General features: G+C 47.5%; 1 protein-coding gene across 4 annotated transcripts in view; it reads right to left on the bottom strand.

Moving 5' to 3' along the window:
* Positions 1–23,804, bottom strand: part of SPAST (spastin) — a 64,680-nt gene extending 40,876 nt beyond the window's left edge. The window contains exons 1-4 of one of the 4 annotated variants that reach the window (XM_040993031.1): positions 23,227–23,803; positions 7,543–7,626; positions 5,284–5,367; positions 714–809 (exon numbers count right to left, since the gene is read on the bottom strand). In XM_040993031.1, coding sequence (XP_040848965.1) covers positions 714–809; positions 5,284–5,367; positions 7,543–7,626; positions 23,227–23,644 — 682 coding nt within the window. In that variant the 5' untranslated portion in view covers positions 23,645–23,803. Of the gene's footprint in view, positions 1–713; positions 810–5,283; positions 5,368–7,542; positions 7,630–23,226 lie in introns of all 4 variants that reach the window. The other 3 variants (XM_040993030.1, XM_040993033.1, XM_040993032.1) reach the window with 3 other exon arrangements.
* Between the last annotated feature and the right edge of the window lie 1,165 nt (positions 23,805–24,969).

Below are 24,969 nucleotides of genomic sequence, written 5' to 3'. Positions count from 1 at the left end.
ACTGGCTGATGGGGCTGGCCTTGTCATGCTGCACATGAAGCTGCTGCCAATGAAGGTGGAATCTCCACGGTGGGCTGCCAGTTTAAATACCAGCTGTTCTACTTCCAATCCAGCTTCCTGCTTTGGCACGTGGAAAGGCAAAGGAGGATGGCCCAAGTACTTGGGCCCCTGTCACCCAGGCGAATCCAGGATGAAGTACCTGGCTCCAGGTGTTGGCCACACCAGGGACGAGTGTATCTTGCGGCTCTTTGAAAAAGAGAACCAGGATGTGAAAGAGTGTTCTCTCTCCTTCTTTGTCATTATGCCTTACTCGTGAATTTTTTTAAAAAAAAACTAATATGTAAGAAAAACTGATATATAAAGGAAAACTAGAATTTTTCATAGGAATTCTTCATAAAAAATGATGTGATTACCCAGGAAGAAAACACAACAGTTTAGAATGCAAGAGAAAGAACATGTTAATCATTTATGATCATTCATATTCGTGTTATATAGCAACAAAAATTGATAACTGTAAAACATACAAATAAAGCAATCTATAAAGGCTAATGTTTTAAGTTTTACATCAAAGGACTATTTCAACACATTCCTACTTGCAGAAACAAAAAGAATTCAATCTACCATTACAAAGCAGAATTAGCACAGCCAGGTAAGCCGGAATTGACTCTGCATGCAAGCTTCATCACTTCACAGGTTAGTTAACCTAAACTCACCTGACTGGAGATGTCCATTGCGGCATGTCAGGTTAGTACTATCGTTATAGACATCTGTTTGTGATTTAGAAAACTGCACACCTGGTTGCAGCTTCTCTATGCAAAAGAGGGAGTTAAAAACAAACAAAATAAACAAAAAGAAAAATATATAATCAAGAAATAAAATGTGCTTGTAAAACCAAAAAATTACGCAAGATTTACAAGGTTGTCACATGATGACAAAATATTCAATATAATCAGTAAAACTCAGATATAAAAATAACAACACAAATGGACAAGTTAATACCTATATTCAAAATATGCCTTATTCAGGTCTTGCACTATGAGACAGTTACATATCACTTCTATTACTAGCGAACAGTTATTCAATATCTACTGGTCCAAATCACCAGATTGGAAGGTAGCATAAACACAGGTAATTCAGTGCTGTCTCTACCATTCACTTTTTAAGGAGAACTGGTGATTTTAAAAAAATGTATTTTTAAAATATTTTTTGCTTATTTGAAAGGCAGTGTTACAAAGAGAGGGAGAGGAATACACAGAGAGATGAGCCTTCCCTCTGCTGGCTCACTCCCTCAACGGCCACAGCAGCAGGAGCTGGGCTGAGGCGGAAGCCAGGCACTCCAGCTGGGAATCACACATGGGTTTCAGAGGCCCAAGTACTTAGGCCATCCTTCACTCATTCCCAGACGCATGAGCGGGGAGCTGGATCAAAAGTGAAGCATCCAAAACTCAACTGGTGGGCCCAGCACAGTAGCTTAGTGCATAAACTTCATGCCTTACACACACTGGGATCCTAAATGAGTAAACTAGTGTCTCAGTGGCCCTACGTCCCATCCAGCTCCCTGCTTGTGGCCTGGGAAAGCAGTCTAGGATGGCCCAAAGCCTTGGGATCCTGCACCCACACAGAAGACCCAGAAGAAGCTCCTGGCTTTGTACTGGCTCAGCTCTGACCATTGCAGCCACTCAGGGAGTGAATCAGCAGATGAAAGATTTTTCTCTTTGTCTCTCCTTCTCTGCAACACCCATCAATTTGTGTGGAAGACAGAGCTAGAAACAGAACTGACCCAGTAATTAATTGCAAATCTTTTTTAAAAATTAAAAAAAAGAGAGAGAGAAAGACCCAGAAGTAGTCCCGGGCTCCTGCCTGCAACTGTGGCCACTGCAGCACTGAGGAGGGAACTAGGAGATGGAAGGTCTGTCTCACACTCTTCATTTAAAACAAAGCTCTGTGTCATATACCTACATAATCCACTTTGGAAAATTTTCACCGAAATATTTTTTTAAGTTTTCAATTCTACCTCCACTTCAGATTACAAGCAAAACCTCCCGTAATCTGGTCTAAAGGTAGGTGCTATGGTACAACAGGTTTAAGCCACTGGTTGGGACATCTGCATCCCATCCTGGAGTGCCTTCTTCCAATCCAGATTCCTGCTACAGCATCTATGCAGGGTGGGGAAGGAAGGGGAGGGAAGCATGGAATGGCTCAAGTACTTAGCTATCTGTCACTCTTGTACGAGTTCTGGAGAGTTCCAGGCTCCTGGACTCCATCTATCCCAGCTCTAGCAGGTGAAAACATCTGGAGAGTGAATCAGTACATGCAAGATCAATAAAACTCAGGGGCCCAGCAAGTAGCCTAGTAGCTAAGATCTCGCTTTGCAATCACCAGGATCCCATATGAGCACTGGTCATGTCCCGGTTGCTCCACTTCCTTCCAGCTCCCTGCTTGTGGCTTAGGAAAGCAGTCGAGGGTGGTGCAAAGCCTTGGGATCCTGCATCTGCACAGGAGATCCAGAAGGCGTTCCTGGCTTCCAACTTTGGATGCATCAACCTCTAGCCATAGCAACCCTTTAGGGAGTAACCTAACAGATGAAAGATATCTCTCTCTGCCTCTCTTTTTTTCTGTAACTGTTTCAAGTAAAAAATAAATAGCCCTTTAAAAATAAATGAAGTGTATAATGTATGCCACATCCATAATAGGGACTTAATTTTGCCACACTGACTTTGCTGAAATACTCCAAGTAATAATAATAATTTTTCCTGTTGCAGCATCAGGACACTGTAACTGTCTTCAACTGTTGTTTTTAAGTTCAGACAAGCACCATGTGTGCTTTATAATACAATGACACAGATCTTGGGGACAGGTCAAGCCATAGCTACCCCTTTTACACAAATCACAAAGTGCTGCACAAATTTTGTATTCTAAAACAGGTTGATACACTATACCTTTGACTTTCTCTTTTTTGGTTAGCTAACAGGTCACCTGATCCTTCCAAATGCTGAGAAAGAAAGCATGGTGTGTCTGGGGAGGGAAAGTGGGTAGCCGAGATAAACTATACTCAGACGTGAATCTTTAAAGTTTTGAATTAGAGGCAGGAATGCACAGCAGGCTAAGTCACAGACTCTGGCATCTCATACTTGTTGGTAAAAATATAAATTAGAAAAAACATTGATTTGTAAATGTCTTATCAATTAACACTCTAATAAAAGGTAACCAAAGATTCACGGAAACTTTCATTATAAAGTAAAAACAAAAAAATGTTTAATTTTAATAGTTAAGAAGCAGTGATGAGATCCTATGGTTAGTATGTACCCCAGTGGCTGAGATGCCTGTTAAGATGCCTGTACCTGAGGTCAACACTGAGGTGCAGTAGGTTAAGCTGCTGCCTACAACGCTGGCATCCTGTTTCACTGCCAGCAGAAGTCTTCACTACGCTACTATCTATTTCATTTTTTTTCTCCCTAAGATTTTATTTATTTTTATTGGAAACACAGATGTACAGAGAGAAGGAGAGACAGATCTTCCATCCACTGGTTCACTCTCCAAATGGACTCAACAGCCAGAGCGGGGTTGATGCGAAGCCAGGAGCCAGGAGCTTCTTCCAGGTTTCCCACATGGGTGCAGAGTCCCAATGCTTCTGGCCCTCGTCTGCTGTTTCCCCAGGCCAAAAGCAAGGAGCTGGAAGCGAAATGGAGCAGCTGGGACACAAACCATCATCACAAATATGGAATCATGGTGCTTTGTAAGGGAAGGATTAGCCATTTGAGGGATTAGGCCCGGCAATTTTATTTCTTATTGATTGCTTATCTCAGGGCACTGATGTGGCACAGTGTGGTAGGTCACCTCTTGAAACACCAGCATCCAATATAAGCAAAAGTTTGATTCCTGGCTGCTCTACTTTTTCTTCATTTTTTTATGATTTATTTTATTTTTACTGGAAAATCAGATATACAGGCAGGAAGATCTTCCATCATTGATTCACTCCCCAAGCAGCTGCAATGGCCAGAGCTGAGCCAATCCAAAGCCAAGAGCCCGGGAGCCTCCACAGGTCTCCCATGTGGGTGGCAGGGTCCCAAAGTCTTGGGGTCCCTCAACTGCCATCGCAGGTCACAAGCACGGAGCTGAATGAGAAGCTGGGCTGCTGGGATTAGAACTGGTGCCCATATGGGATCCCAGCGTGTGCAAGACAAGGACTCTAGCCACTAGGCTACTGCACTGGGCCATAATCCACTCATGATTTACCTCCCTGTTACTGTGCCTGGGAGCGCAGAGAAGGATGTTTCAAGTGCTTGGGTCCCTTCACTTGTATGGAGATCTGGATGGAGTTCCCGTTACTGATTCCGGCCTCACACAGCCCAGGTCCTTTTGGCCTTTGAACCAGAGACAGAAGATCTCTCTCTCTCTTTTTCTCTTTGTAAATCTATCTTCCAAACAAATATTTAAAAACAAATAAAACTTTCTGACATGGAGGGAGCTAGGTTTGGTGTATAAGTAAAAGTTTGTCTGGTCCTGGTACAGACTAAACCAAGATCAACCATGAACAACTGGCAGAGATGAGTGACACATCACGTGCTCAGTACACCCTTGTAACTGAGTTTTAAACACTAGAAATTTTTTAATTAAAAGGGGGGCAGGGGCAGGTGTGATGGTTCACTGGCTAATCCTCTGCAAGCAAGTGCCACATCCCAAATAGGCACTGGTTTGTGGTCTGACCACTCCACTTCCCATCCAGCTCCCTGCTTATGGCCTGGGAAAGCCATAGAGGACAATTCAAAGCCTAGGACTCTGTGCCTTGTATAACAGACCCGGAAGAAGTGCCTAGTTTTGGATCAGCTCTGCTCCAGCTGTTGCAACCATGAGGAATGAACCAGTAGATGGAAAATCTTTCTGTCTCTCCTCTCTCTAAATCTGTCTTTCCAATAAAAATATTTTGAATGCGCCGGGATCCCACACAGGCATCCAGCCTGCTCCACTTCCCATCCAGCTCCCTGCCTGAGGCCTGGGAAAGCACTGGAGGACAGCTGAAAGCATTGGGACCCTGCACCAACGTGGGAGACCCAGAAGAAGTTCCTATCTCCTGGCTTTGGATCAGCTCAGCTCCAGCCACTGTGGCTACTTGGAGAGTGAATCAATGAACAGAAGATCTTCCTCTCTGTCTCTCCTCTCTGTATACCCGACTTTCCAATAAAAATAAATACATCTTAAAATAAATGATTCATTAGATACACAATTCAAACACATACTGTATCAAAACAAACATATCATACTCAGATTTACATTAATTGGTACCTAGAAGCTGTAAACGGTCCTTGGCCATGACCAAATTTGTCATCATTTTAGCTTGGAGGCGTCTAGCTCTTTCACACTGTTCACCTAAAAGAAAAAAAGAATTTATTAAAATACCCATATTTCTGTAGAAATACTCTTTTAAGAGCAAGTATCACCCCAGTTACTCTCATGCAGAATCAAGTTGTTAATAAACAAAGTTTCAAGATATTAAATAGCACCTCCTAAAAACAGTTACGGTTCCTCTTGATGGGTTCAAACTTACATAGTACTGCACTGACTTCACACATAATTCACAGAGCCTAAGATATTTTCCCCTATTTTTCAAAATACTTGAAATTGGGACACATTTTATAATGACTGCCAGGCTAAAGGCTAACCGTCAGGCTGCAGTCACAGTAAGATTTACCTTTTGTGCATGCATAAATTTGGTAACAGCTATTTTTTTGGAGTGTTATTTTTAAATTTTTTTTGTTTAACTAATCTTACTTAGTTGATTAGGGTACAAAGGGTCAAGGGCTAAAGTAAAGTGGGTAATACCATTGTTTTCCACCCCCTGTATCTGGGGTCAGAGGAGAAACAAAGGGAGAAATCCTACCCAGTCTCCCACCCACCCCAGGTCCCCGATGTGAGGCACGCTCAGAGGGTCCTGCTCAAGCAGCTTTGATAGTTCACCGGTTCTAAATTGCTGCCAATCTTGCTGTTACAAGCACGATGAAATCTCTTCAGAATCTATTGGCTGACATAGTCTCTTCATGGTTGCGGTTCTGAGATCAGCAGTTCAACTGGTGGGAACTCCAAAGAAACTTCGTCTGAGGTAATCCCAGATCTGATAGGTAACAGCTATTAATACTGTTGCCAAAACTACATCCAAAGAATGATGTACTAACCTTACAACACCATTATGCCACATTTGAGTGCTGGTTTGAGTCCCAGATGCTCTGCTTCTAAACTTCCTCCTAATGTGCCACAGAGGTGGAATTCGGACAGCATTTGGCCCAAGTACTTTGGCCCTGGGCACCAGGATGGAATCCCTGGCTTCCAGCTTTGGCCAGACCCAGCCCTGGATACTGTGGCCATTTGGGAAAAGGATCAGTTAATGGAACATGTCTTTCCTTCTGTCTCTGTTCTGCCTTTTAAACAAATGACAAAAATAATCTTTTTTCTTTTAAATAAATCTTTAAGTGGCAAAATTTAAAAATAATATTAAACTCTAATTTTAATTTTAATTTTATATGATAGGAAAGTACAGATGATAAATAAATGTTCTCTTTGGAAAGCCCAGTTCCAAGGCTGTGGGCATTGTGACACTGGCTGAGACACCTGTATCTGGTATCAGCACGCCTATGTTCGACACCCACTAGCTCCAGCTTCCTGCAAACACCGATCCTAGAAGGCAGCTGTGACAGCTCAAGCTGCGCTCCTGCTATCCAGCCCAGGCCTGACCAAGCCCCAAATGATGAACACATTCGGGAAGCGAACCAATGAATGGCAATGCTCACATCACATTCTCTCAAATAAACAAAATTTGAAAGATATTGAAATGGCTATTGCTCTGGCTCAACATATTAATCCTGGGAGACCCAGAAGAAACTCATGACACCCAGCTTTGGATCAGCTCAGCTCTGGCCACTGCAGCCATTTGGGAGTGAACCAGCAGATGAAAGATCTTTCTCTTTGTCTCTCCTTCTCTTTGTAAATCTGCCTTTCCAATAAAAATTAAATCTTTTTTTTAATGACTGTGAATGAAATGGGGGCCATCATTTTTGCACAGCAGGTAAAGCTACCACCTGCGATGTCACCCCCCCTCCATTAGGGCACTAGTTGGTGTCTCAGCTGCTCCACTTCCAATCTAGCTCCCTGCTACTGACCCGTGAAAAGCAGCAGAGGATGGCCCAAGTGCTTGTGTACCTAATACCCTATGGAAGATGTGGAAGGAGCTCTTGATTCCAGGCTTTACCCTGGCTCAAGAAGGCCAAGTGGAAAATTCCAGAAAAAAAACTCCAAGTTACAAATTGTGTATAAATTGTACAACAACATCTCAGGCCCTCCTAGCTGGTCAAACCTGAGATCTCAATCGTCCCCTTCTTTGTCCAGGATACACAAAGCATATGCACTAGCTGTCAGTCAGTCATGTGCTAACTGCCTTGGAGCCAGTCTACTCAGGTTAGTTCTACGTGTGGTTTCAGGTATGTACTCTTGGAAAAAGGGGTATAACCGTGTCATCTGGGATGGCTACAAGCAAATATAAATATCACTTACCTTGTCCTGTAACTATGACAGCAATTCCTTTTTCTAGTTCTTCAATACCTTTCTTATACCACTCCACAGCTTGATCCTTTTTTCCTGCTTTAAAACAGAAACAACTACTTGCATGTATCTCAGAGCTACTGCCAACATATGAAGAACAAAGTTGTGATCAAGTCTGAAAATCATTACTATGTGAATTCTTAGTACTTTCAGCATCTTAATGGATACAGAAATCTCCAAGAGGGAGGAGTACAATCACAGTGTTTTTTGTGATTCTCTGGGTCCCTTTTGCTTATCATCTCAAGATCCTGATACAACCACTGAAATGCTCTACAGAGGACAAAATTTTATTTAGGGAAAACATAGTTTAAATAAATGAGTTTTTAAATATATGTGCTGGAAAATACAAACACGATTTCGCTAATAGTGAGAGAAAAAGCACTGTTCCTATCTATATTCAAATCTGATGTAATGTGTTCACTGTTCATTACTTTCTAGAGTATTTAACAAATGACTACATCATGAGAACTGGTACACAGGGTTACAAATGTAATAGAGTAACACATTCCTATTTTCTTTGAATCACATGACTTGTTTACAACATTCATTCATATTCCAAGTTTACTTTTAAAAAGTATTAAAAATTCAGCATAATCAAAAGTCATACAGGCAGTCACTTTTGCGTAAGAAGATATTTATACGCAAATTTCACTGTTCTTGAAAATTAATTTCTTATCCATAGACTCTGCAAAACTTCAGAAGTGACTGATGCTAGGACACAATAGGTCAAATGTGGAAATCAATGTTTAGAAGCACTCCTTCATGAACAGTTCATGGCCCTATTTAAACAAAAACATCTCTCAGTCCTTACGCCACTTAAAATTTCAAAATCAATACAATATCGTGACTCTCTGGATAAAGTAAAATAAGTCTTATAAGAAATGCCACCTCCCGGGGCAGAGTAGGCAGGGGAGTCAAGTGAGCCTGTGCTGCTGGTCTCCCCAGGGCTAGACAGGGCACCCGCAGGCATGCAAGTGATTCAGGGCTGGGAGTCAGGTAGCCAGGGGGTTTAGAGGGCCTGGGGGCCAGGCTGCTGCACCCACTGTAGGAATAGGCCCATCAATGGCTTTTGGCATCCACAAGCAGTCCACCCTTTCATCTTGTATTGACCTTAGACAAGTCATGAGCTCCAATTTTAGGGACCAGAACACACAGGTTAAGTGGTCTGGCCTCAGTGCACACACTGCATGATTAGACTGCCTACATTGCCAGCTCCTGTGCAAACAAGGCAACCTCAAGAGTGATGATGAAGATGCAGCAGAAGCAGCCATTGGCACTGAAAGGAAATTCTCCAGCTCCTGAAGGGTTCCCAACCCAGGACAGGCAAGCCCTGTACCCCTCATCAGCAGGACCACAGAACTGATGAGTCTGCGCCCTTCAGCAACCCTTGGGTTTAGAGTCAGAAATCTCCAAATGAGAAATGAAATAGGATAGACAGGTAACTTGGTCAGAGTCATGACACAGACACTATACTCGCCTTGCTCTTTGTAAATCCCATTTACCAGTCAAATGTCCCCTCCCCCAGGGCGCTCCTCCCTCTCCCCTTCCGTGACCATATGAAGACCGATGACACAGAGAAGTGACCTCTCTTCCCACAGACCCAGACGGAGGCAGAACCAACTCCCACTCTCCCCCATCCCCTCCCGACTTCTCCACTCCCAAACGTGCTTCCCGTGTGACCTCCTCTCCTTTTAAACAAACTTGAAATCATTTAAAAAGGAACGCCATCTCCCTTTGCGTGTCCGTTCCCCACTCCTTCTTCCATCTGGCCAATGCTGAAATCACTAACTAGTTGTGCTTGCTATCCTGCACAGCCCCTCGCATGGGATAATCTCTTAGTTTTTACTCGATCACTAGTATGCTACCCTTGCCTGGCTGACAGCAACTACTCAGTAAACACTTGATAACAACACATGAACAAACTACTAAGAGTGTTGTAAATCAATTTAGCGTGGATGTCTATCTGTCTATCTTATCTTTTCCAGTACAGACAATGTTTATGGGGTTGGCACTGTGGCATGGCAAGTTAAGGTGCTATTTGTAACATGAGCGTCCGAAACGGGCGGCAGCTCCTGCCCCGTGCTCCACTTCCAGTCAAGCTCCCTGTAAATGCGCCCGAGGAGTCAAGGAATGACAGTGCATACAGCTGTGCCCATGTCATCCAGGTGGGAGACCCAAAATTTTGTGGCTCCTGGCTTCAGCCAGGCCCATCCTTGGCAGTTATAGATTCTTCAAGAGTGAATCAGTGTATGGAATATGTCTCTTTCTCTAACTTTGCCTTTCAAATAAAAAAATTCATCTTAAAACACAAGCTTCTAAAAAAAGAAAATGGTTATACGCAGTTTGGATATGAACTGGCACCCATATGAGATCCCAGCGCATACAAGGCAAGGACTTTAGCGACTAGGCTACTGCACCAGGCCCCAAGCATAAATAATGATGTGATGTTTAAAAAGTTAAAATATTGGGCCTGGCACAGTGGCCTAATGGTCAAAGTCCTCGTCTTGAACGCACTAGGATCCCAATGGGCGCCGGTTCTAATGCCAGCAGCCTCACTTCCCATCCAGCTCCCTGCTTGTGGCCTGGGAAAGCAGTGGAGGACAGCCCAAAGCCTTGGGACCCTGCACCCACTTGGGAGACCTAGAGAGCTCCTGGATCCTGGCTTCAGATTGGTACATCTCTGGCCATTGTGGTTACTTGGGGAATGAATCATCATATAGAAGATCTTCCTCTCTGTCTCTCCTCCTCTATATATATATATCTGACTTTGCAATAAAAATAAATAAATCTTAAAAAAAATAAGAATAGCAGTGTTAGAATTCTGAGTAGTTTGCATTTTTTAAATATTTATTTTATTGGAAAGTCAGATTTACAGAGAGAAAGAGACAGGAAGAAAGAGCTTCCATCCACTGGTTCACTCCCCAAGTGGCCACAACAGCCACAGCTGAGCCAACCCAAAGCCAGGACCCAGGAGCTTTTTCTGTGTCTCCCAGGCAGGTGTAGGGTCCCAAGACGTTGTGCTGTCCTCAACTTCTTGCCCAGGCCACAAGCAGGGAGTTGGATGTAAAAAGTGCAGCAGCCGGGATATGAACTGGCACAGATGGGACCCCAGCACACGCAAGGCAAATACTTGAGCCACCAGGTTACCATACCAGGCCCCAAATGTGAATACTGATGTGATGTTTAAAAAGTTAAAAACATGGGCCACATGAGGCTAAGCCACAGTACCTGCCAACACTCCCAACGTCTGCAACTGGGAGCTTGTCTGATAGGGAAATTAGGAGAGTTCCCCTGTTAGGACGCAGTTACCAATGGTGAGCACAAGAAACGAAGCTGGGAGCAGCCCAGGCCAGGCCAGGTTAGGTTATAGTACCCACTGGCATACATGTGGGCAAGGTCTGGGGACAGGTTGAGCTGGATCAGTCTACAGTACCCAGTAGAAGTACGACAGTCAGGATGGGGTGTAGGCCAAGCCAGATTTGGTCACAACACCTGTTGGTTCACATGAGGTTGAAGCCTGGGGACTGGCCAGGCTGGGATAGGCTGCAGTACCTGCCAGCTAGAGCTGGGACTACGGTCAGGCCAGGCAGAGCCAGGCAGAGCCAGGCTACAGCACCAGGGCAAGGTGGGCCATGCCAGACTGGGCTGCAGCACCCGCCAGCACGCACAAGATCCTGGACTAGGGATAAGCCTGGTAGGGGAGTTCAAGGAACTTCCAGGCCACTACTCCCACAGGTGACAGCTGGGATTGGGGGTGGATTGGGCAAAGCAGCGCTGCAACACCCACTGGCCTACATGAGAGCTGGCTTGAGGACAGGGCCAGGCTAAGCTAAGCCACCTCATATACTGGCACATGCAAGAGCTAGAGTAAGTGCAGGCTGGCTGAGCACTTCTGTTAGGAAGTGCTGGAATTAGGTACAAGCTACAAGTCATGCCAGGCTGGATCACACTACCCTCTGGTAAGACTAAGGTCCAGGGCCTGGGAGTCTGCCTCGCAGGGGAACATGGGTACTCCTCTGGTGGACTGGTGCTCTCACTGGTGACTGGGTCCCCGGACCACTGCATTCAAATGCTAACCACAGACTACGTGGTTAACCTTGGAGTCCATGTATTGTAACTGGGCCTCCTCCATTGCTGGTGGCTGTGCAGTGGATAGCATGCCCCAAAGCACATGGAGGATACGATACATCATCTAGGCCAGCGGAGGATGTCAGAGCATAAAAAGTAAACCGGGCCTAGGGACCATAATCTAGTGGCTAAATTCTCAACTTGCTTGCACCAGGAGCCCATACCAGTGGGAGTTCACATCCTAGTTGCTCCACTTTCCATTCAGCTCCCTGCTTGAGGCCTGGGAAACCAGTAGAGAATGGCCCAAAGACTTGGGATCCTACATCCGCCCGAGAGACCCAGAAGAAGCTACTGGCTCCTGACTTCAGATCAGCTCAGCTCTGGCCATTGCGGACACGTGAGGCTTGAATCTACAGACAGATCTTTCTTCCTGTATCTTCTTCTCTCTGTATATCTGCCTCTTCAAGTAAAAAAAAAAAAAAAAAAAAGGGAATATAAAGTAAATTGGACAACTCTCTTGGCCTAGCTTTGGCAACAAATATCTAGGTGTGTGTATGGCCTAAGGAGGACTTTGTGAAGCAACAGACCTTGGAAAATGTTTCAACACTGAAGCAACACAGCAACCCCATCTCAGAACTACTAAAACCACTCAAATCACACCCTGGGAACATTCTTCCCCACATGGAGGGGTGTCTCTAAGATGACCTCAAGTGGCCATTCCCCATCCCTGGACCGTGCAGTAGTTTGTCAGCAGTGGCGACCTCCATTACTCCCTAGCCCCTACTACTACAACCCTCCCCACCCTAATTGGTGGTCCAATTGAACATGCATCCTTCTCAACTTACACCCCAGCTATAAGCGGTAGCCTAGGCTTCCTTGCAAGTGTTATACAAGTGGGAGAAAAGCAGTTAATAGCTGGCAAGCATTCTTAGTCTGGTTAATGCCAACTCTGTTAGCAATACAAGTGTTCCAACATACTTACTTTTTTTTTTTTTTTTAAGATTCAGGGTGAAAGGGGCAGAGGACCATGCCACAGCAGATGCTTGCCAGCTAGGGCTACCCCACTATCAGGAGCACACATGGGCAGGCATGCATTACTAGGGGCTGGGAGAATGAGGAAAGGTCAGAACGAGGGACACTTCCAGTACCCGCTGGTGCTCACAAGAGCCAGGGTTGATGTAGGACAGGCTGGGCCAGGTCTGCCTCTGCTGAACCATGCGAGAGCTGGGTCTGGAGTTGGACCAGGCGTGGTAACGGCTGTAGCATTCAACAGTAAGAGCCAGAATGGGTCTGAGCCAGTAGGGCAAGGCCACTATTCTTGCCAGGACAGGAGGTGGGCTAAATCAGGCTGGACCAAGCACCCATCGCTATGCCCACTGGGAGGTGACCTGATATAGGAGCTTGGGGAACTACTCTGTCAGGACATAGTCCCTGCAAGCGAGTACAACAACCAAGGCTGGCATCAGCCCAGACCAAGCCAGGTTACACTGCCAGCCAGAATATGCGTGGCTAAGGTCTGGGGGCAGGCCAGGCTGGGCTAGTTCATAGCACCCACTGGCAGATGTGAGGCCCAGGACCAGGGTGCAGGACAGGTCGGGTCTGGCCACAGCACCGGGCAGTTCACATTAGGGATGGGACTGGGGGCTGGCTGAGCTGGACTAGGCTGTTGCAACAACCAGCATAAACTGCACCTGGGGTAAGCCAGGCTGAGCCAGGCCGCAGCAACCACTGGTGGATGCCAAGGTAAGGTGAGCCACGCCAGTTTGGGATGCAGCTCCCACCAGCACACATGAGCCCAGCAAAGTTGCTGCGAGGGCTTCCCTGCTGGACCACTGCCCCTGCTGGTGAGCGTGAGAGCTACAACCAGAGGCTGGCCAGGCTGAGCATGGCCTGCATGTGAGCTGTGTTAGGGAAAGTGCCAGGTTGGGTTAAGCAACCATATCTACAAGTACATGAATAAGCCAGAGAAAGTGTATGCTGGTTGGGCTTTGCAGCAGCATCAGCTGACAAGTGCTGGGACTGGGGGCAAGTCCTATCAAGACTAGACTGTAGAACCACCTGGAAAGTGCAAGACCCAGGACTGGGAGCAGGCTCAGGAGGGAAACTATGGTTACTCCTGTATGGGCTGCAGATCCCATTGGTGAGCATGAGAAACAGAGTTGGGGGTGGGCCTACCTAGACAGGCAGTTGCACCCACTGACATGCATGTGGGCTGGGTAATGGGGTTGGTTGGGTTGAGCTAGACTCCAATGGCCTTTGATGTGTACTAGAGCTGAACAGGATGTGAGACAGACTGGACCAGTCTGCTGCACATATCAACATGGATAAGAACCAGGGCTGGAGGCGGGCCTAGTAGGGGTTACTGGAGGTTGTTCCAACTAGGCTACAGCTCCCACTGCTGTGCTGCATGAGGGTAAGTTTGTGGAGGGCAGGGTTGTCTGGGCTGCAGCATCTACTGGTTTGCATATGAGATGGGGTGGGGACAGAACTGACCAGGCAACTACAGCCACCAGTGCATACATCTGCTGATTTGGGTGATGGACTGAGCTGGACCCTACAATGGCTGGCACACACAGGAGTCAAGTCTAGAGTCACCCGTCAGGATTCTTTTGGGGATGTCCCCAACTGGATCGTTGCACTCAGAACTCCAACTACAGTGAAAAATCACAGGATATGTGGTCTGACCATGGAGTGCACATGTCAGAACTGGGTCTCCATGACAACCAGTTCATTGAGGCCTGCAGAGGACATCTAGTGCCTTGAAGGGCAGAACATATTGGACAGTCCCCAACCCCCGACAAGCATCTAGTCGAATCAAGACTCTGAGGTGGACTATGTCAGCCAATGGACCTTGGAAGGATTTCCTCAACCTTGGAACAACGAAATCAACAGCATCTCAGAACTATCAAAACCACTTAGTACCCTCAGAACAAGCTCCACGTCAGAGACCCTAGAATGACATCAGGTGGCCTTCCCCTATTCCTGGGTGCTGACAAAGTTAGGTTGCTGGGAGTGGACCTCTCCTCTCCTCTCTCCACTTTCCCCAAATACCAAAGGAGATCAGAGGCAGTTGGCTCATCCAGTTTCCCCCAATCCTTCACCCTCCTCATTCCAATTGATGGTCCATATGGGCATGTACCCCTTTCAACTATGTAAACATCATCAAAAATGAAATAAACTGATTATTAAAAAAAATTGTGGGCCTGTATGACATTTATCTGTTTCTTGGTCTTCCAGTGAGACCAGCTCATTAGGACAACAGGGAATCAGGGAGCTGAGGCTTGTACCCACTGTTAGAAACTTAGGGGGTGATCCAAAGGGGGAATCTGGAGGGCCTTCCCCATCAGGCCAATGGAACTGCCCATGCACACAAGAGCTAAGATTTGGGGACACCAGGCCAAGCTAGGCTACAGCACCTACCAGTGCTCACAACAGCGATGTTTAAAGGTGGATCTGAGAGGGTTCCTGGGGGTCATCCTTACTAGCCCACAGCACCAGTGAGTGGCAGGGCTAGGGACAGGACATGCCAAGTTGAGCCACAACACCTGCCAACATGCACAAGAACTGGGTCTGGGAGTGGGCCTAGTAGGGGATCTTTGGGGGCATCCCTGATGGGCCACAGCATATGCTGTTGCACATGAGAACTGGGTTTAGGAGCAGGCTGGGTGGGAGTGGGCCAGGGTTAAGGCAGCAAGTACAGGGGCTGGGATTAGGTCACACTAGAATGAACTACAGAAACCAACAGAATGTGTGAGAATCAGAACTGGGGGAGAACCTGGTAGAAGATGTTTGAAAACATTCCTTCTAGGCCTTAACACCCATTGGTACACACAAGAACCAGTTCTGGGGACAGGCTGGGCTAGACTGGGCTGTGTTGGAGGACCTGCCAGTTTGCATGAGAACTAGGACTGGGGACGGGATTGACCAGGCAGTTACACCCACTGGTACATATGTTGGCTAGCACAGGAAGAAGACTGAGCTCAACCCTGTAACAGCTGGCACACATGAGAACAGGATCTGAAGCTCTCACAGGCGAGGTTTTTTTTTTTTTTAGGGGCTCCCTAACTAGACCACTGCACTCAATCTCTGACCTCATGGAAAATCACATAGACATGTGGTCCAATCATACAGCACATGTTGCAGGAATGTGCCACCTCAGTTGTTGGTCCTCGTGCAAGAATGGAGTATACCCAGACGAACACAAAGACTGCAAGCTTATCTAAGCCAACAGAAGAGCTCAAGCACTTCATCAAAAGATGGAAAGGAGGAAGTTTAATCAACACTCCAGGCTCTAAAACAAGCACCTAGGTCTGCAGGCTCACTAAGGTAGACAAGGAAAGCCAACAGGCCTTAGAATTTTACACCGCTGGTGTAACAAAGCTAACAACCTCTCAGAACAATTAAAACCAATCAAGCAATATCCTTAGAACATATTTTTCTACATAGGGAGCTCAAAAGACTGTCTCCTCCCCAAGCACTGATACAGTGTGACAGCAAGGAACAGCAAACTTTTTCTCACCTTCCCCCCTCCCCCATTATCTTCCCCACAGACACAGAAGGGAAAGTTGAAACATTTTGCTTTAAAGATTTATTTATGGGCTGGGCTGTAGCACCAGATGGGCAACTTTCATGGTGGGTTCATTCATGTGGGGCTGAGGTGGAACTAACCAGCTGAATCCACCACTATGTGCACTGGCTGGTGCAGGTGTTAGTCAATGCCTGATCCCACACTGGCTGGTGCATAGAAGTCTGAGGTCATTGCAAGCAGGGTTTCTTGGAGGACTCTCTGATTAGACTGCTGAAGTTAATTCCTGGCCACAGAGAAAACCACAGGACATGCACTGAATTTGCAGTGCATGTTTTGGGACTGGGCCTCCTCCACTGCTGATGTCAGTGCAGTGGACAGCATGTCCAGATGCACACGTGGAACAGGACAGCCAGCAAGGGACATGAACTGCTTCATCAAAGGATGGAATGCAGAACAATCTGGACCACTCTCCCTGGCCAAGCTTTGTGGCATGTTCCTGGGGTCTGCAGATGTGCTAAGGTAGACTCTGTCAACCAGAAGACCTTGGAAAGATTTTCTGTCAACTCTAACACAGAGACCATGAACTTTTCACGACTATCAAAACTACTCAAGTAACATTCTCGGAACACTCTTCCCCACATTGGGGTCTCTAAGGCATCATCAAATGACTAACCTTCATCCCTGGTTGCTGATGTAGTTTGACAGTAAGGAGTGGCATGCTCTCTTTCCCCCTCTGTTGACACAGGAGAAAGAAAAAAAAAAACTGAAATATTTATCCCACCTACCTTCCTCCATTCTTGGAACCTTCCCACCCTAATCAGAGGCCCAAATGGGCATGTTTCCCTCTCAACTGTATAAGTAATATTAAAATTTAATTTTTTAACTTGAAAGGCAGATTTATAGAGAGAAGGTGAGAAAAGAAGGTCTTCCATCCACTGGTTTACTAGCCAAATGGCCACAATGGCCAGAGCTGAGCTGATCCAAACCTGAGTGTTCAAAGTTTCTTCCAGGTCTCCATGTGCGTGCAGAGTCCCAAAGATCTGAGTCATCCTCTACTGCTTTCCCAGGCCAGTGTAGAGAGCTGGATCAGAAGTTGAGCAGCCAGGACACAAACTGGTGCCCACATGAGATGCTGGTGCCACAGTGCAGAGGATTAGCCTGTTGAGCTACCGTGCCAATCCAGAAAACAAAAGCATTCATCATGCCCACCACCCTACATCTCTCCATATGGGAGTGTAATCCCCACACCTTTGTAATAAATGTTGAATTTTTTTTTTTTTAGGTTAGAAACAAAATTGACTCCACCCTAACAGATACAAAAGTTCCTTTTTGGGTGCTTCCATTCCATATTCCTTCCTTCCTAAGCAATCACTAGCATAAATACAGTACAAATCTCTCTTGATTCATGTTGCTTCTTTGTTCTCATATGTGTTTGCATTATATATTTTAATTTGCATTTCTTCTGAGAATCAGCTATGCTGCCCTCCATATATATCATGCATCATATATACACATTATATATTTGTTTCTTTTTTTTTTTCCCAAAATTTTTTGACAGGCAAAGATGGAGAGAGCTACCACCTGATGGTTTATACCAGGTCTCCTTCACAGCTGGGTCTGCTAGTAGGAACCCAATGACTCCAGCCAGCACTGTGATCTCCTATGGCCTGCGCTGGCAGGAAGCTGGAGTCAAGAGCTAGGGCCAGGGCTCAAGACGCAGGCATTCTGATGCAGCAGCTGAGCATACTAACTACCACCTAAAGGCACACTCCCTAGGTAACTAATTTTATACTTCTATATGCTATCCTCTTTGACCCTAACACTTACTCAATTTTTCTACGAAAATTACAGAAATGAAGTCCAACTTTTCAATATTCCAAATGACACGGTGATAATTTGCAGTTTTTCCACAGATACACACTTACGAAATAAAAACAATGATTCACTTTGGCATATTCCTTCATTTGCCCAAAAGCAACAAACTGCAACCATATGGATCAAAACTGGTGCCCTAGTAGTGCCACCTAGAGGGATGGCAACAAGCTCCCTGGGTGTAGGGCCTGGGAACCTGTAGGCGGGGGAGGTGGGGAGAGGGGAAATCCTGGCCCCCTAACATGCAGGCAGGCCTGGCTGGGACAAGTGACTATGGCCTGGATTCCCATATGTACCAGTGTTGATCGCGGGGCCCCACCGCACCACAAAGAAAGGTGACAACAAGCACCCCAGCCTATCACCTAGGAGTCACACTAGAGGGGTTGGTTGCCCATAGCCTTACCACACTGCCTGGATTGGTGGCAACAAGCACCTAGGGACTGAGCCCCAAGAACAGTGCATGCTGGAGGCCTGGCCCTTGCTGTCCCGGCCAGCTTGGCAGGGAAAAGCAGCTGGTCCAGGGGTGCTGCTGCCTGTGTTCCCCCTTCCCACCGCATCTCCAGGCCAATCGCTCGAGTCTTCCAGGACTTCCTGCCTTTAACAGATTTGCTCTTGGTTCAACTGATGACCTGCAGCGCCAGTGGGTAGCCTGTGCTTCCAGGTCCACTTGGCTTTTCGGATCCCCCGGATGTCAGTTCTCAAGCAACAGATGTGGGTGTGTGCCCTAACACTGACATACACACTGCATGATGGGTCACCTCCTTGGCAGACTCTGCACTAGGGATAGGAACATGTGCAGGTGCACAGGAAAGGCAAGTTTGCCTATTCCAGTGAAGCAACTGAGGACCTGAAACACCACTCCAAAAGGTAAAAATGGATCTGGCATAGTGGTGTTGCACACTAATCCTACACCTGCAGTGCTGGCATCATATTGGGTGGCAGCTGGAGGCTCAGCTGCTCTACTTGTGATCCAGCTCCTTGCTGAAGGCATAGAAAAGCAGGAGAGGTCGGACCAAAGCCTACACCTATGAGGGAGACCCAGAAGAAGTTAATGGCTCCTGGCTTGGGAAGTGAATCATCACACAGAAGATCTTCCTTTCTTTCCTCCTCTCTGTATATCTGACTTTTCAATAAAAATAAATAAACCTTTAAAAAAATTATAAACACGGGCCCGGCGGCATGGCCTAGCAACTAAAGTCCTCGCCTTGAACGCACCTTGAATGCACCGGGATCCCATATGGGCGCCAGTTCTAATCCCAGCAGCTCCACTTCCCCTCCAGCTCCCTGCTTGTGGCCTGGGAAAGCAGTCGAGGACGGCCCAAAGCTTTGGGACCCTGCACCCGTGTGGGAGACCTGGAAGAAGTTCCTGGATCCTGGCTTCGGATTGGCATAGCATCGGCCGTTGCGCTCACTTGGGGAACGAATCATCGGACGGACAGAAGATCTTCCTCTCTGTCTCTCCTCCTCTCTGTATATCTGACTTTCCAATAAATAAATAAATCTTTAAAAAAAAATTATAAACACGTTTAGAAGCCAGCACTGTGGCACAGCAAGCTAATTCCCCACCTATGGTGCCGATATCCCATGTGCCTGCTGATTCAAGTCCCAGCTGTTCCACTTTCAATCCAGCTCCCTACTAATGGTCTGGGAAAGCAGAAGATGGCTCAAGTGGAAGACCAACAGGAAGTTCCCAGTTCCCAGCTTTGGACCAGCTCAACTTAAGCTGCTGTGGCCATTTGGAAAGTAAGCTAGCGAGAATATCTCTCTCTCTCATCTTTAAAATTCTTTTTTATTGGAAATGCAAATCTACAGAGAGAAGGAAACAGAAAAATCTTCTATTCACTGATTCACTCCCCAAAGTGGCCACAATGGCTACAGCTGATCTGATCTGAAAACAGGAGCCAGGAGCATCTTCCTGGATCTCCCACACAGGTGCAGGGTCCCAAGGCTTTGGACCATCCTTGACTGCTTTCCCAGGCCACAAGTAGGTAGCTTGACAGGAAATGGAGTAGCGAGATCACAAACTGGTTCCCGTATGGGATCCAAGTGCTACCAAAGTAAGAAACTTCTTCCAGGTCTCCCATGTGGGTGCAGGGTCCCAAGGCTGCTTTCCCAAGCCACAAGTAGATGGGAAGTGGGGCTGCTGGAATTAGAATCGGCGCCAATTCAAGGCGAGGATGTTAGCCGCTAGGCCACCGTGCTGGGCCTGCTACCCTGCTTCTTAATGCAGCAGGCACTTCAAGCCTTCGGGTTCCTGCTCTCCAGGTGGGAGAGTGCAAGCAGTTCCTGGCTCTGGTCTACTAGCCTGCCCAGCTGCAGCCACTGTACTTGATCAGGGAGCTAACCACAGAAAGTCTCTATTTCTCTGCCTTACAAATACAGGCACGCATACCTACACAACAAAACAAGAGGTGAGTGTAACAATTGTTTGCATTATATACTGATTTTCTTGTACATACTAGTGGGACCCAGAATGTCACAAACAAGGTTGATGCAAGGAGAATTTTAGGTGGAAAAAGCTGACATGTGCTGAGGTACAAAATGGAAACTTAAGTCCTTCTCCCACGATGTAACATCTGTAGGACTTCGGAAAGATCGGTGTATCTGTCTGGGCTTCAGTATGCTTCCCTAAAATAGGCTATTTCTTCTACCCGAGTTGTGGCAAAAGTCAAGAAGTAGAGAACTACAATAACATACTAAATAATAAGGTGGTCAGATAACATTTTTGTTATCTTTACCATACAAAATTAATATGTTAAATCCTTGTGTTGAACTGTGAGTGTAACTGGATGTTACTGATTTTCATTCATTTGTAATATAGTAAACACACTGCATTCATTCATCTACTTAATCTGTTTTTGTTTTAGTTATTTAGTTCTTCCACAAATTACTCCAGTGGAAAAAAACACCCACTTTCTTACAACAGTCTTCTGTCAGCATCTTGCCAATGTCCACATTAACAAGGCTACAACTTCACAGCAGGGCAGGCACTGTGGCACAGTGGGTTAAGCAGCGGCCTCTGACACCAACATCCCCCAGCAGAGTTCCGGATGCTTCGCTTCCAATCCAGCTCCTTGACAAGGTGTCTGAGAAGGCAGTGGAAGACGGCCCGAGAACTTGGGCTTCTGCCAGTCACCTGGGAGACGATGGACTAACCACTTCGGACTACCCCAGCATCAAGCACTGCAGCCATTTGGAAAGTGCAAAAAAGCACTGAAGAGCTCTGACATTTTGTCTTTCAAATAAACTAAAATAATTTTTTTTAGGACTAACTTATTCTTACTTGCAAATCAGAGTTACAGAGACACTCCCTTACTCCACCATGGCCAGACTGGGGGTCAATCCAAAGCTGGGAGCCAGAAGCTTCTTCTAAGTCTCCCACATGGGGTGCAGGGGCCCACGTACTTAGCACATCCTCTGCTGTGTGCCTAGGCCGTCAGCAGGGAGCTGTTGTGGAAGGGGAACAGTCAGGACTCGTACCAGTGCCCATCTGAAATGATGGCACCACAGTGCCAGTCCCTAGTCTTATTTAATCAATTGGTTTCTTTCTCTGAACTTACTCTACCCCTCAACTCTTACTACCTAATGTTTTGTGAAACCCAACTACTAAAATTGACCAGCCTATTTCCCATAGGAACAAGACTTCCTATCAAGAAGAGAAAGCAGCAGGGAATCCAGCTGTGCCAGGTGGCTGCAGCGGAGCAGGGCTTCCCTAGGAGGGGACCACAACAGCTCTTTGTCCTCCCAGAGAGACCCACGGGTGTTTCGAGGCCGTGGGCAACAGAGTGGGCAGTTCACAAGCGCCCGTGCCTCCTTTCTGGCAGGCGTCTCCCTTCTTGAAGCCTCTTACCCTCCACTCTGCCCTGACCCTCAAAACCTGACTATCTGCCTTTCCTGGCACCCTATTTTTCTTACTCCAGGTCCCACAAAGAAAACCACATTCACTGATACTGGAATTCCACAAAGAGTTTTTAAAGCCGGTAACAGGCAGACGACACACCACCAATGAGCCTCAGATGGCTTTTGTCCTCACCAAAGGGCAACAGCAAATGACTGCCTAATTGAGACAAAGTGAAAAAATGTTTCTCTGGGAGAAGGCAGAGCACGAGCCCAGCACACTACAGGTAAAGCAGACAAAGATCTTGCAAACATTAGCAGATTCGCTTCAGCTTCATTTATCCCTCTGCCCCCTTAACAACTGTTCACTAGCTTTTAGCAGGGGTTTCAAATGACCTGCTTTCAGCTCCCAGCCTCGGTTCTCTCATCTGTAAACAGCTGAGAGCATTTGCAGCCGCAACTGCACAGGATTACTGTGAAGATGAAACAAGACAATATTAAGTAAAACAACACACAAACAAACGTCACAGTGCCTGGCACACACACAGACTGAAACAAAAAGCTTAAAAGAAACCTGCTGAATGTAGTATCCTTGCCTTCACTCAGAAACACAAATCTTTGCTTTAGGTTTCACTGTAAAGTGATACCTCCAAGCTTAGTCAATCCATTCAACATTTAAACTCAGAAACTTAAGAGGTCGTTTTACAACGCTGGCCTAATTAGACCGGAAGCAAAGTTCTAGCTAAAATACAACTTTACTGAAAAATATCCAAGAATCACATCAAGAAAATGACCGTTCTGAACCTTTAACAACTCAAACTCAACCGCACTCAATACTCAACTACGTTCAACAACGAAGCCACCGTTTTTCTTTTTTTTTTTTTTTCAGCCCCTGACACCCCAGGATTCTAGCATTACAAGCCTGTCACAAGGAACAGCTTCTTCGGTATCGAAGCCTTTGGGAAACCTGGCTGGGACGCAGCCGCGCACACTGTTTGCAGAGCTAGAAAGGAGCCGTGTGGTCACTCTAGGACAACTGTCACTGTCACCAGCGCGTCCGGGTGTCATGTCATCAGGACTTGGATTATGCAGCAGCTGGGGGTGGAGGGGGGCAGCGCGGGGAGGAAGGCTGGTGTCTCAAACAAAGTCGACAGCCAGGGCGCGCAGAAAGGCGAGCGCTTCGGCCGAGCGCCGCGGCTGAGGGTCGGACGTGCAGGGACGCGGGCCCCGGGGGTGGATCGCAGCCGCCTCGGCAGCAAAGGGACGCGCGGGGCTAGCCCTCCCCCAGGCGACCCCTCGCCTTCCAGCCCGCCCCGGCCCTCCCTCGGTACCTTTGTCGTCCTCATCGATGCGCAGGGCAATGGAGATGTACTCGAAGGCCTGCTTGTGGAAGGCGCGGACGCGCTCGGCCTCGCCGCCCGGCACAGGCTCCGGGGGCGAGGCCGAGGCGGGCGCCGGCGAGGCCCGGGAGCTCCTCTTGGCGGCCATGAGGGCGCGGGAGAAGCGCTGGCAGAGCCACACGAAGAGGAGCCCCAGGTGGAAGGCGACCAGGCGCAGCAGCGCGAAGCCGACGAAGAGCGGATAGGAGAAATAGTAGAGGTTCCGCTTATGCGGAGACTCGGGCGGAGCGGCCGGCCCGGCGGCGGCGGGAGGGGCGGAGGCCAGGCAGGGGGGCGGAGGCCTGGGAGGCGCCGGGCTGCTGGGGCCGCCGGAGCCTTTCTTCTTCCCTCGTCCACCCGGAGAATTCATTCACGGCTTCCACTGCCGCCACCGCCGCCGCCGCCATAACCCGCCTCCCGCAGACCGACGGCGACCCAGCGACGGCGGCCACTTGCTGCGACGGCGAGGGCCACGGACCCTCGCGCGCCGGCGGGTCCCGGGAGCCCTGCACCTGCTCGCGCCGCCCGCGGCCCCGCCCCTCGCTCGGCCAAGAGCACAACCCTTTCTCCTCCTCCTCCTCCTCCTCCTCCTGCGGTCGGTAGCCCCAACCCCGCCTGCTCGCTCGTCCTCTCAGCGCCCAGGAGCTCCGAGCGCCGGCCGCGCACGCGCATGCCCTTCCGTGCCTTTCTCCGCCGCGCGCGCGCGCGCACACGCCGCCGTCTTTGTTGACCTGGGCTCTTTTGCGCGTGTGCGGCTCCTACCCCCTCGGCCCTTTCCTAGCGGAACTACAATTCCCAGTGTGCACTTCGTCGCGGGACTCCTCGCGCGTTGCGCCCGCCCTGGGAACTCCTACCAGCGACCTAGGGGCGTCATCCCTTGATTCCGAGACAAGATTGCGGATTGGGGCTACTGAGCTGGTTAGCAAGGCTTTCTGTGTCAAGGCTTCATTGTGTTCTGCCAATTGACTTTTTAGTCTTTTGCAGAGATGGATTGATCTGAATTCAGAAGTAGTGCGTCCCAATTGGAGTTATTTAGCAAGCAATTGTGGAAGCAAGCATCAAATTATCCCAAACGGAAAAGGTTTCTGCCCTATAGGGAAATCAACAAATCTGGGCTTTTAACCAATTGATACGCGTTGAGATGTCTCAACGGAACACTGAATTTATTAAAATACAGAATGGGTTTTTTTTTTTTTTGTACGTTATCCCATAGTTTGCTAAGAAATCCATGCTGTAGGGTATTTTCTGGGTTTTGTTGTGTTTCATATGTGCTTGTCCTCCCTTCCTTTGGGGAATCTCTGCACTCAGTTTTTCCTGAGCTGCGAGCTCAGAATCCGAGCTTACAAAGCTGGAAACAAGCGCTGGGTCAGAACCGACTCCCCTGGGAAATGGGATCTTGCTGCAGACCCGCTGAGATAGAAGGTGTTTGCAATGGAGTTGTCCACAGAGCCAGTCCCCTGGTTAGATCATCCCATGGAGGCCCAGGAGCTGCGGGCTTCCTGGACTGGCTGGATTATATCACCTGCCCAACGACCTCATCAATCTTCTTCTCTTCCTCATTTTCTACTTTTCTCTGTCCCTTTCTGCTTTTTCCTCTTCTCTTTTTTACTTGAGTTAGCCAGAATTGTTTCTTGTTGCCCCAAAGAAAAGAATTCTAAGTGATACAAAGTCCTCATTATTTACAGGGTGGCCGCT

The sequence above is a fragment of the Ochotona curzoniae genome, unplaced genomic scaffold, assembly GCF_017591425.1.
Source record: "Ochotona curzoniae isolate NIBS_2020 unplaced genomic scaffold, NIBS_Ocur_1.0 contig_883, whole genome shotgun sequence".
NCBI classification, from domain to species: Eukaryota; Metazoa; Chordata; class Mammalia; order Lagomorpha; family Ochotonidae; genus Ochotona; species Ochotona curzoniae.
This window is presented reverse-complemented; position numbering and strand designations above follow the sequence as displayed.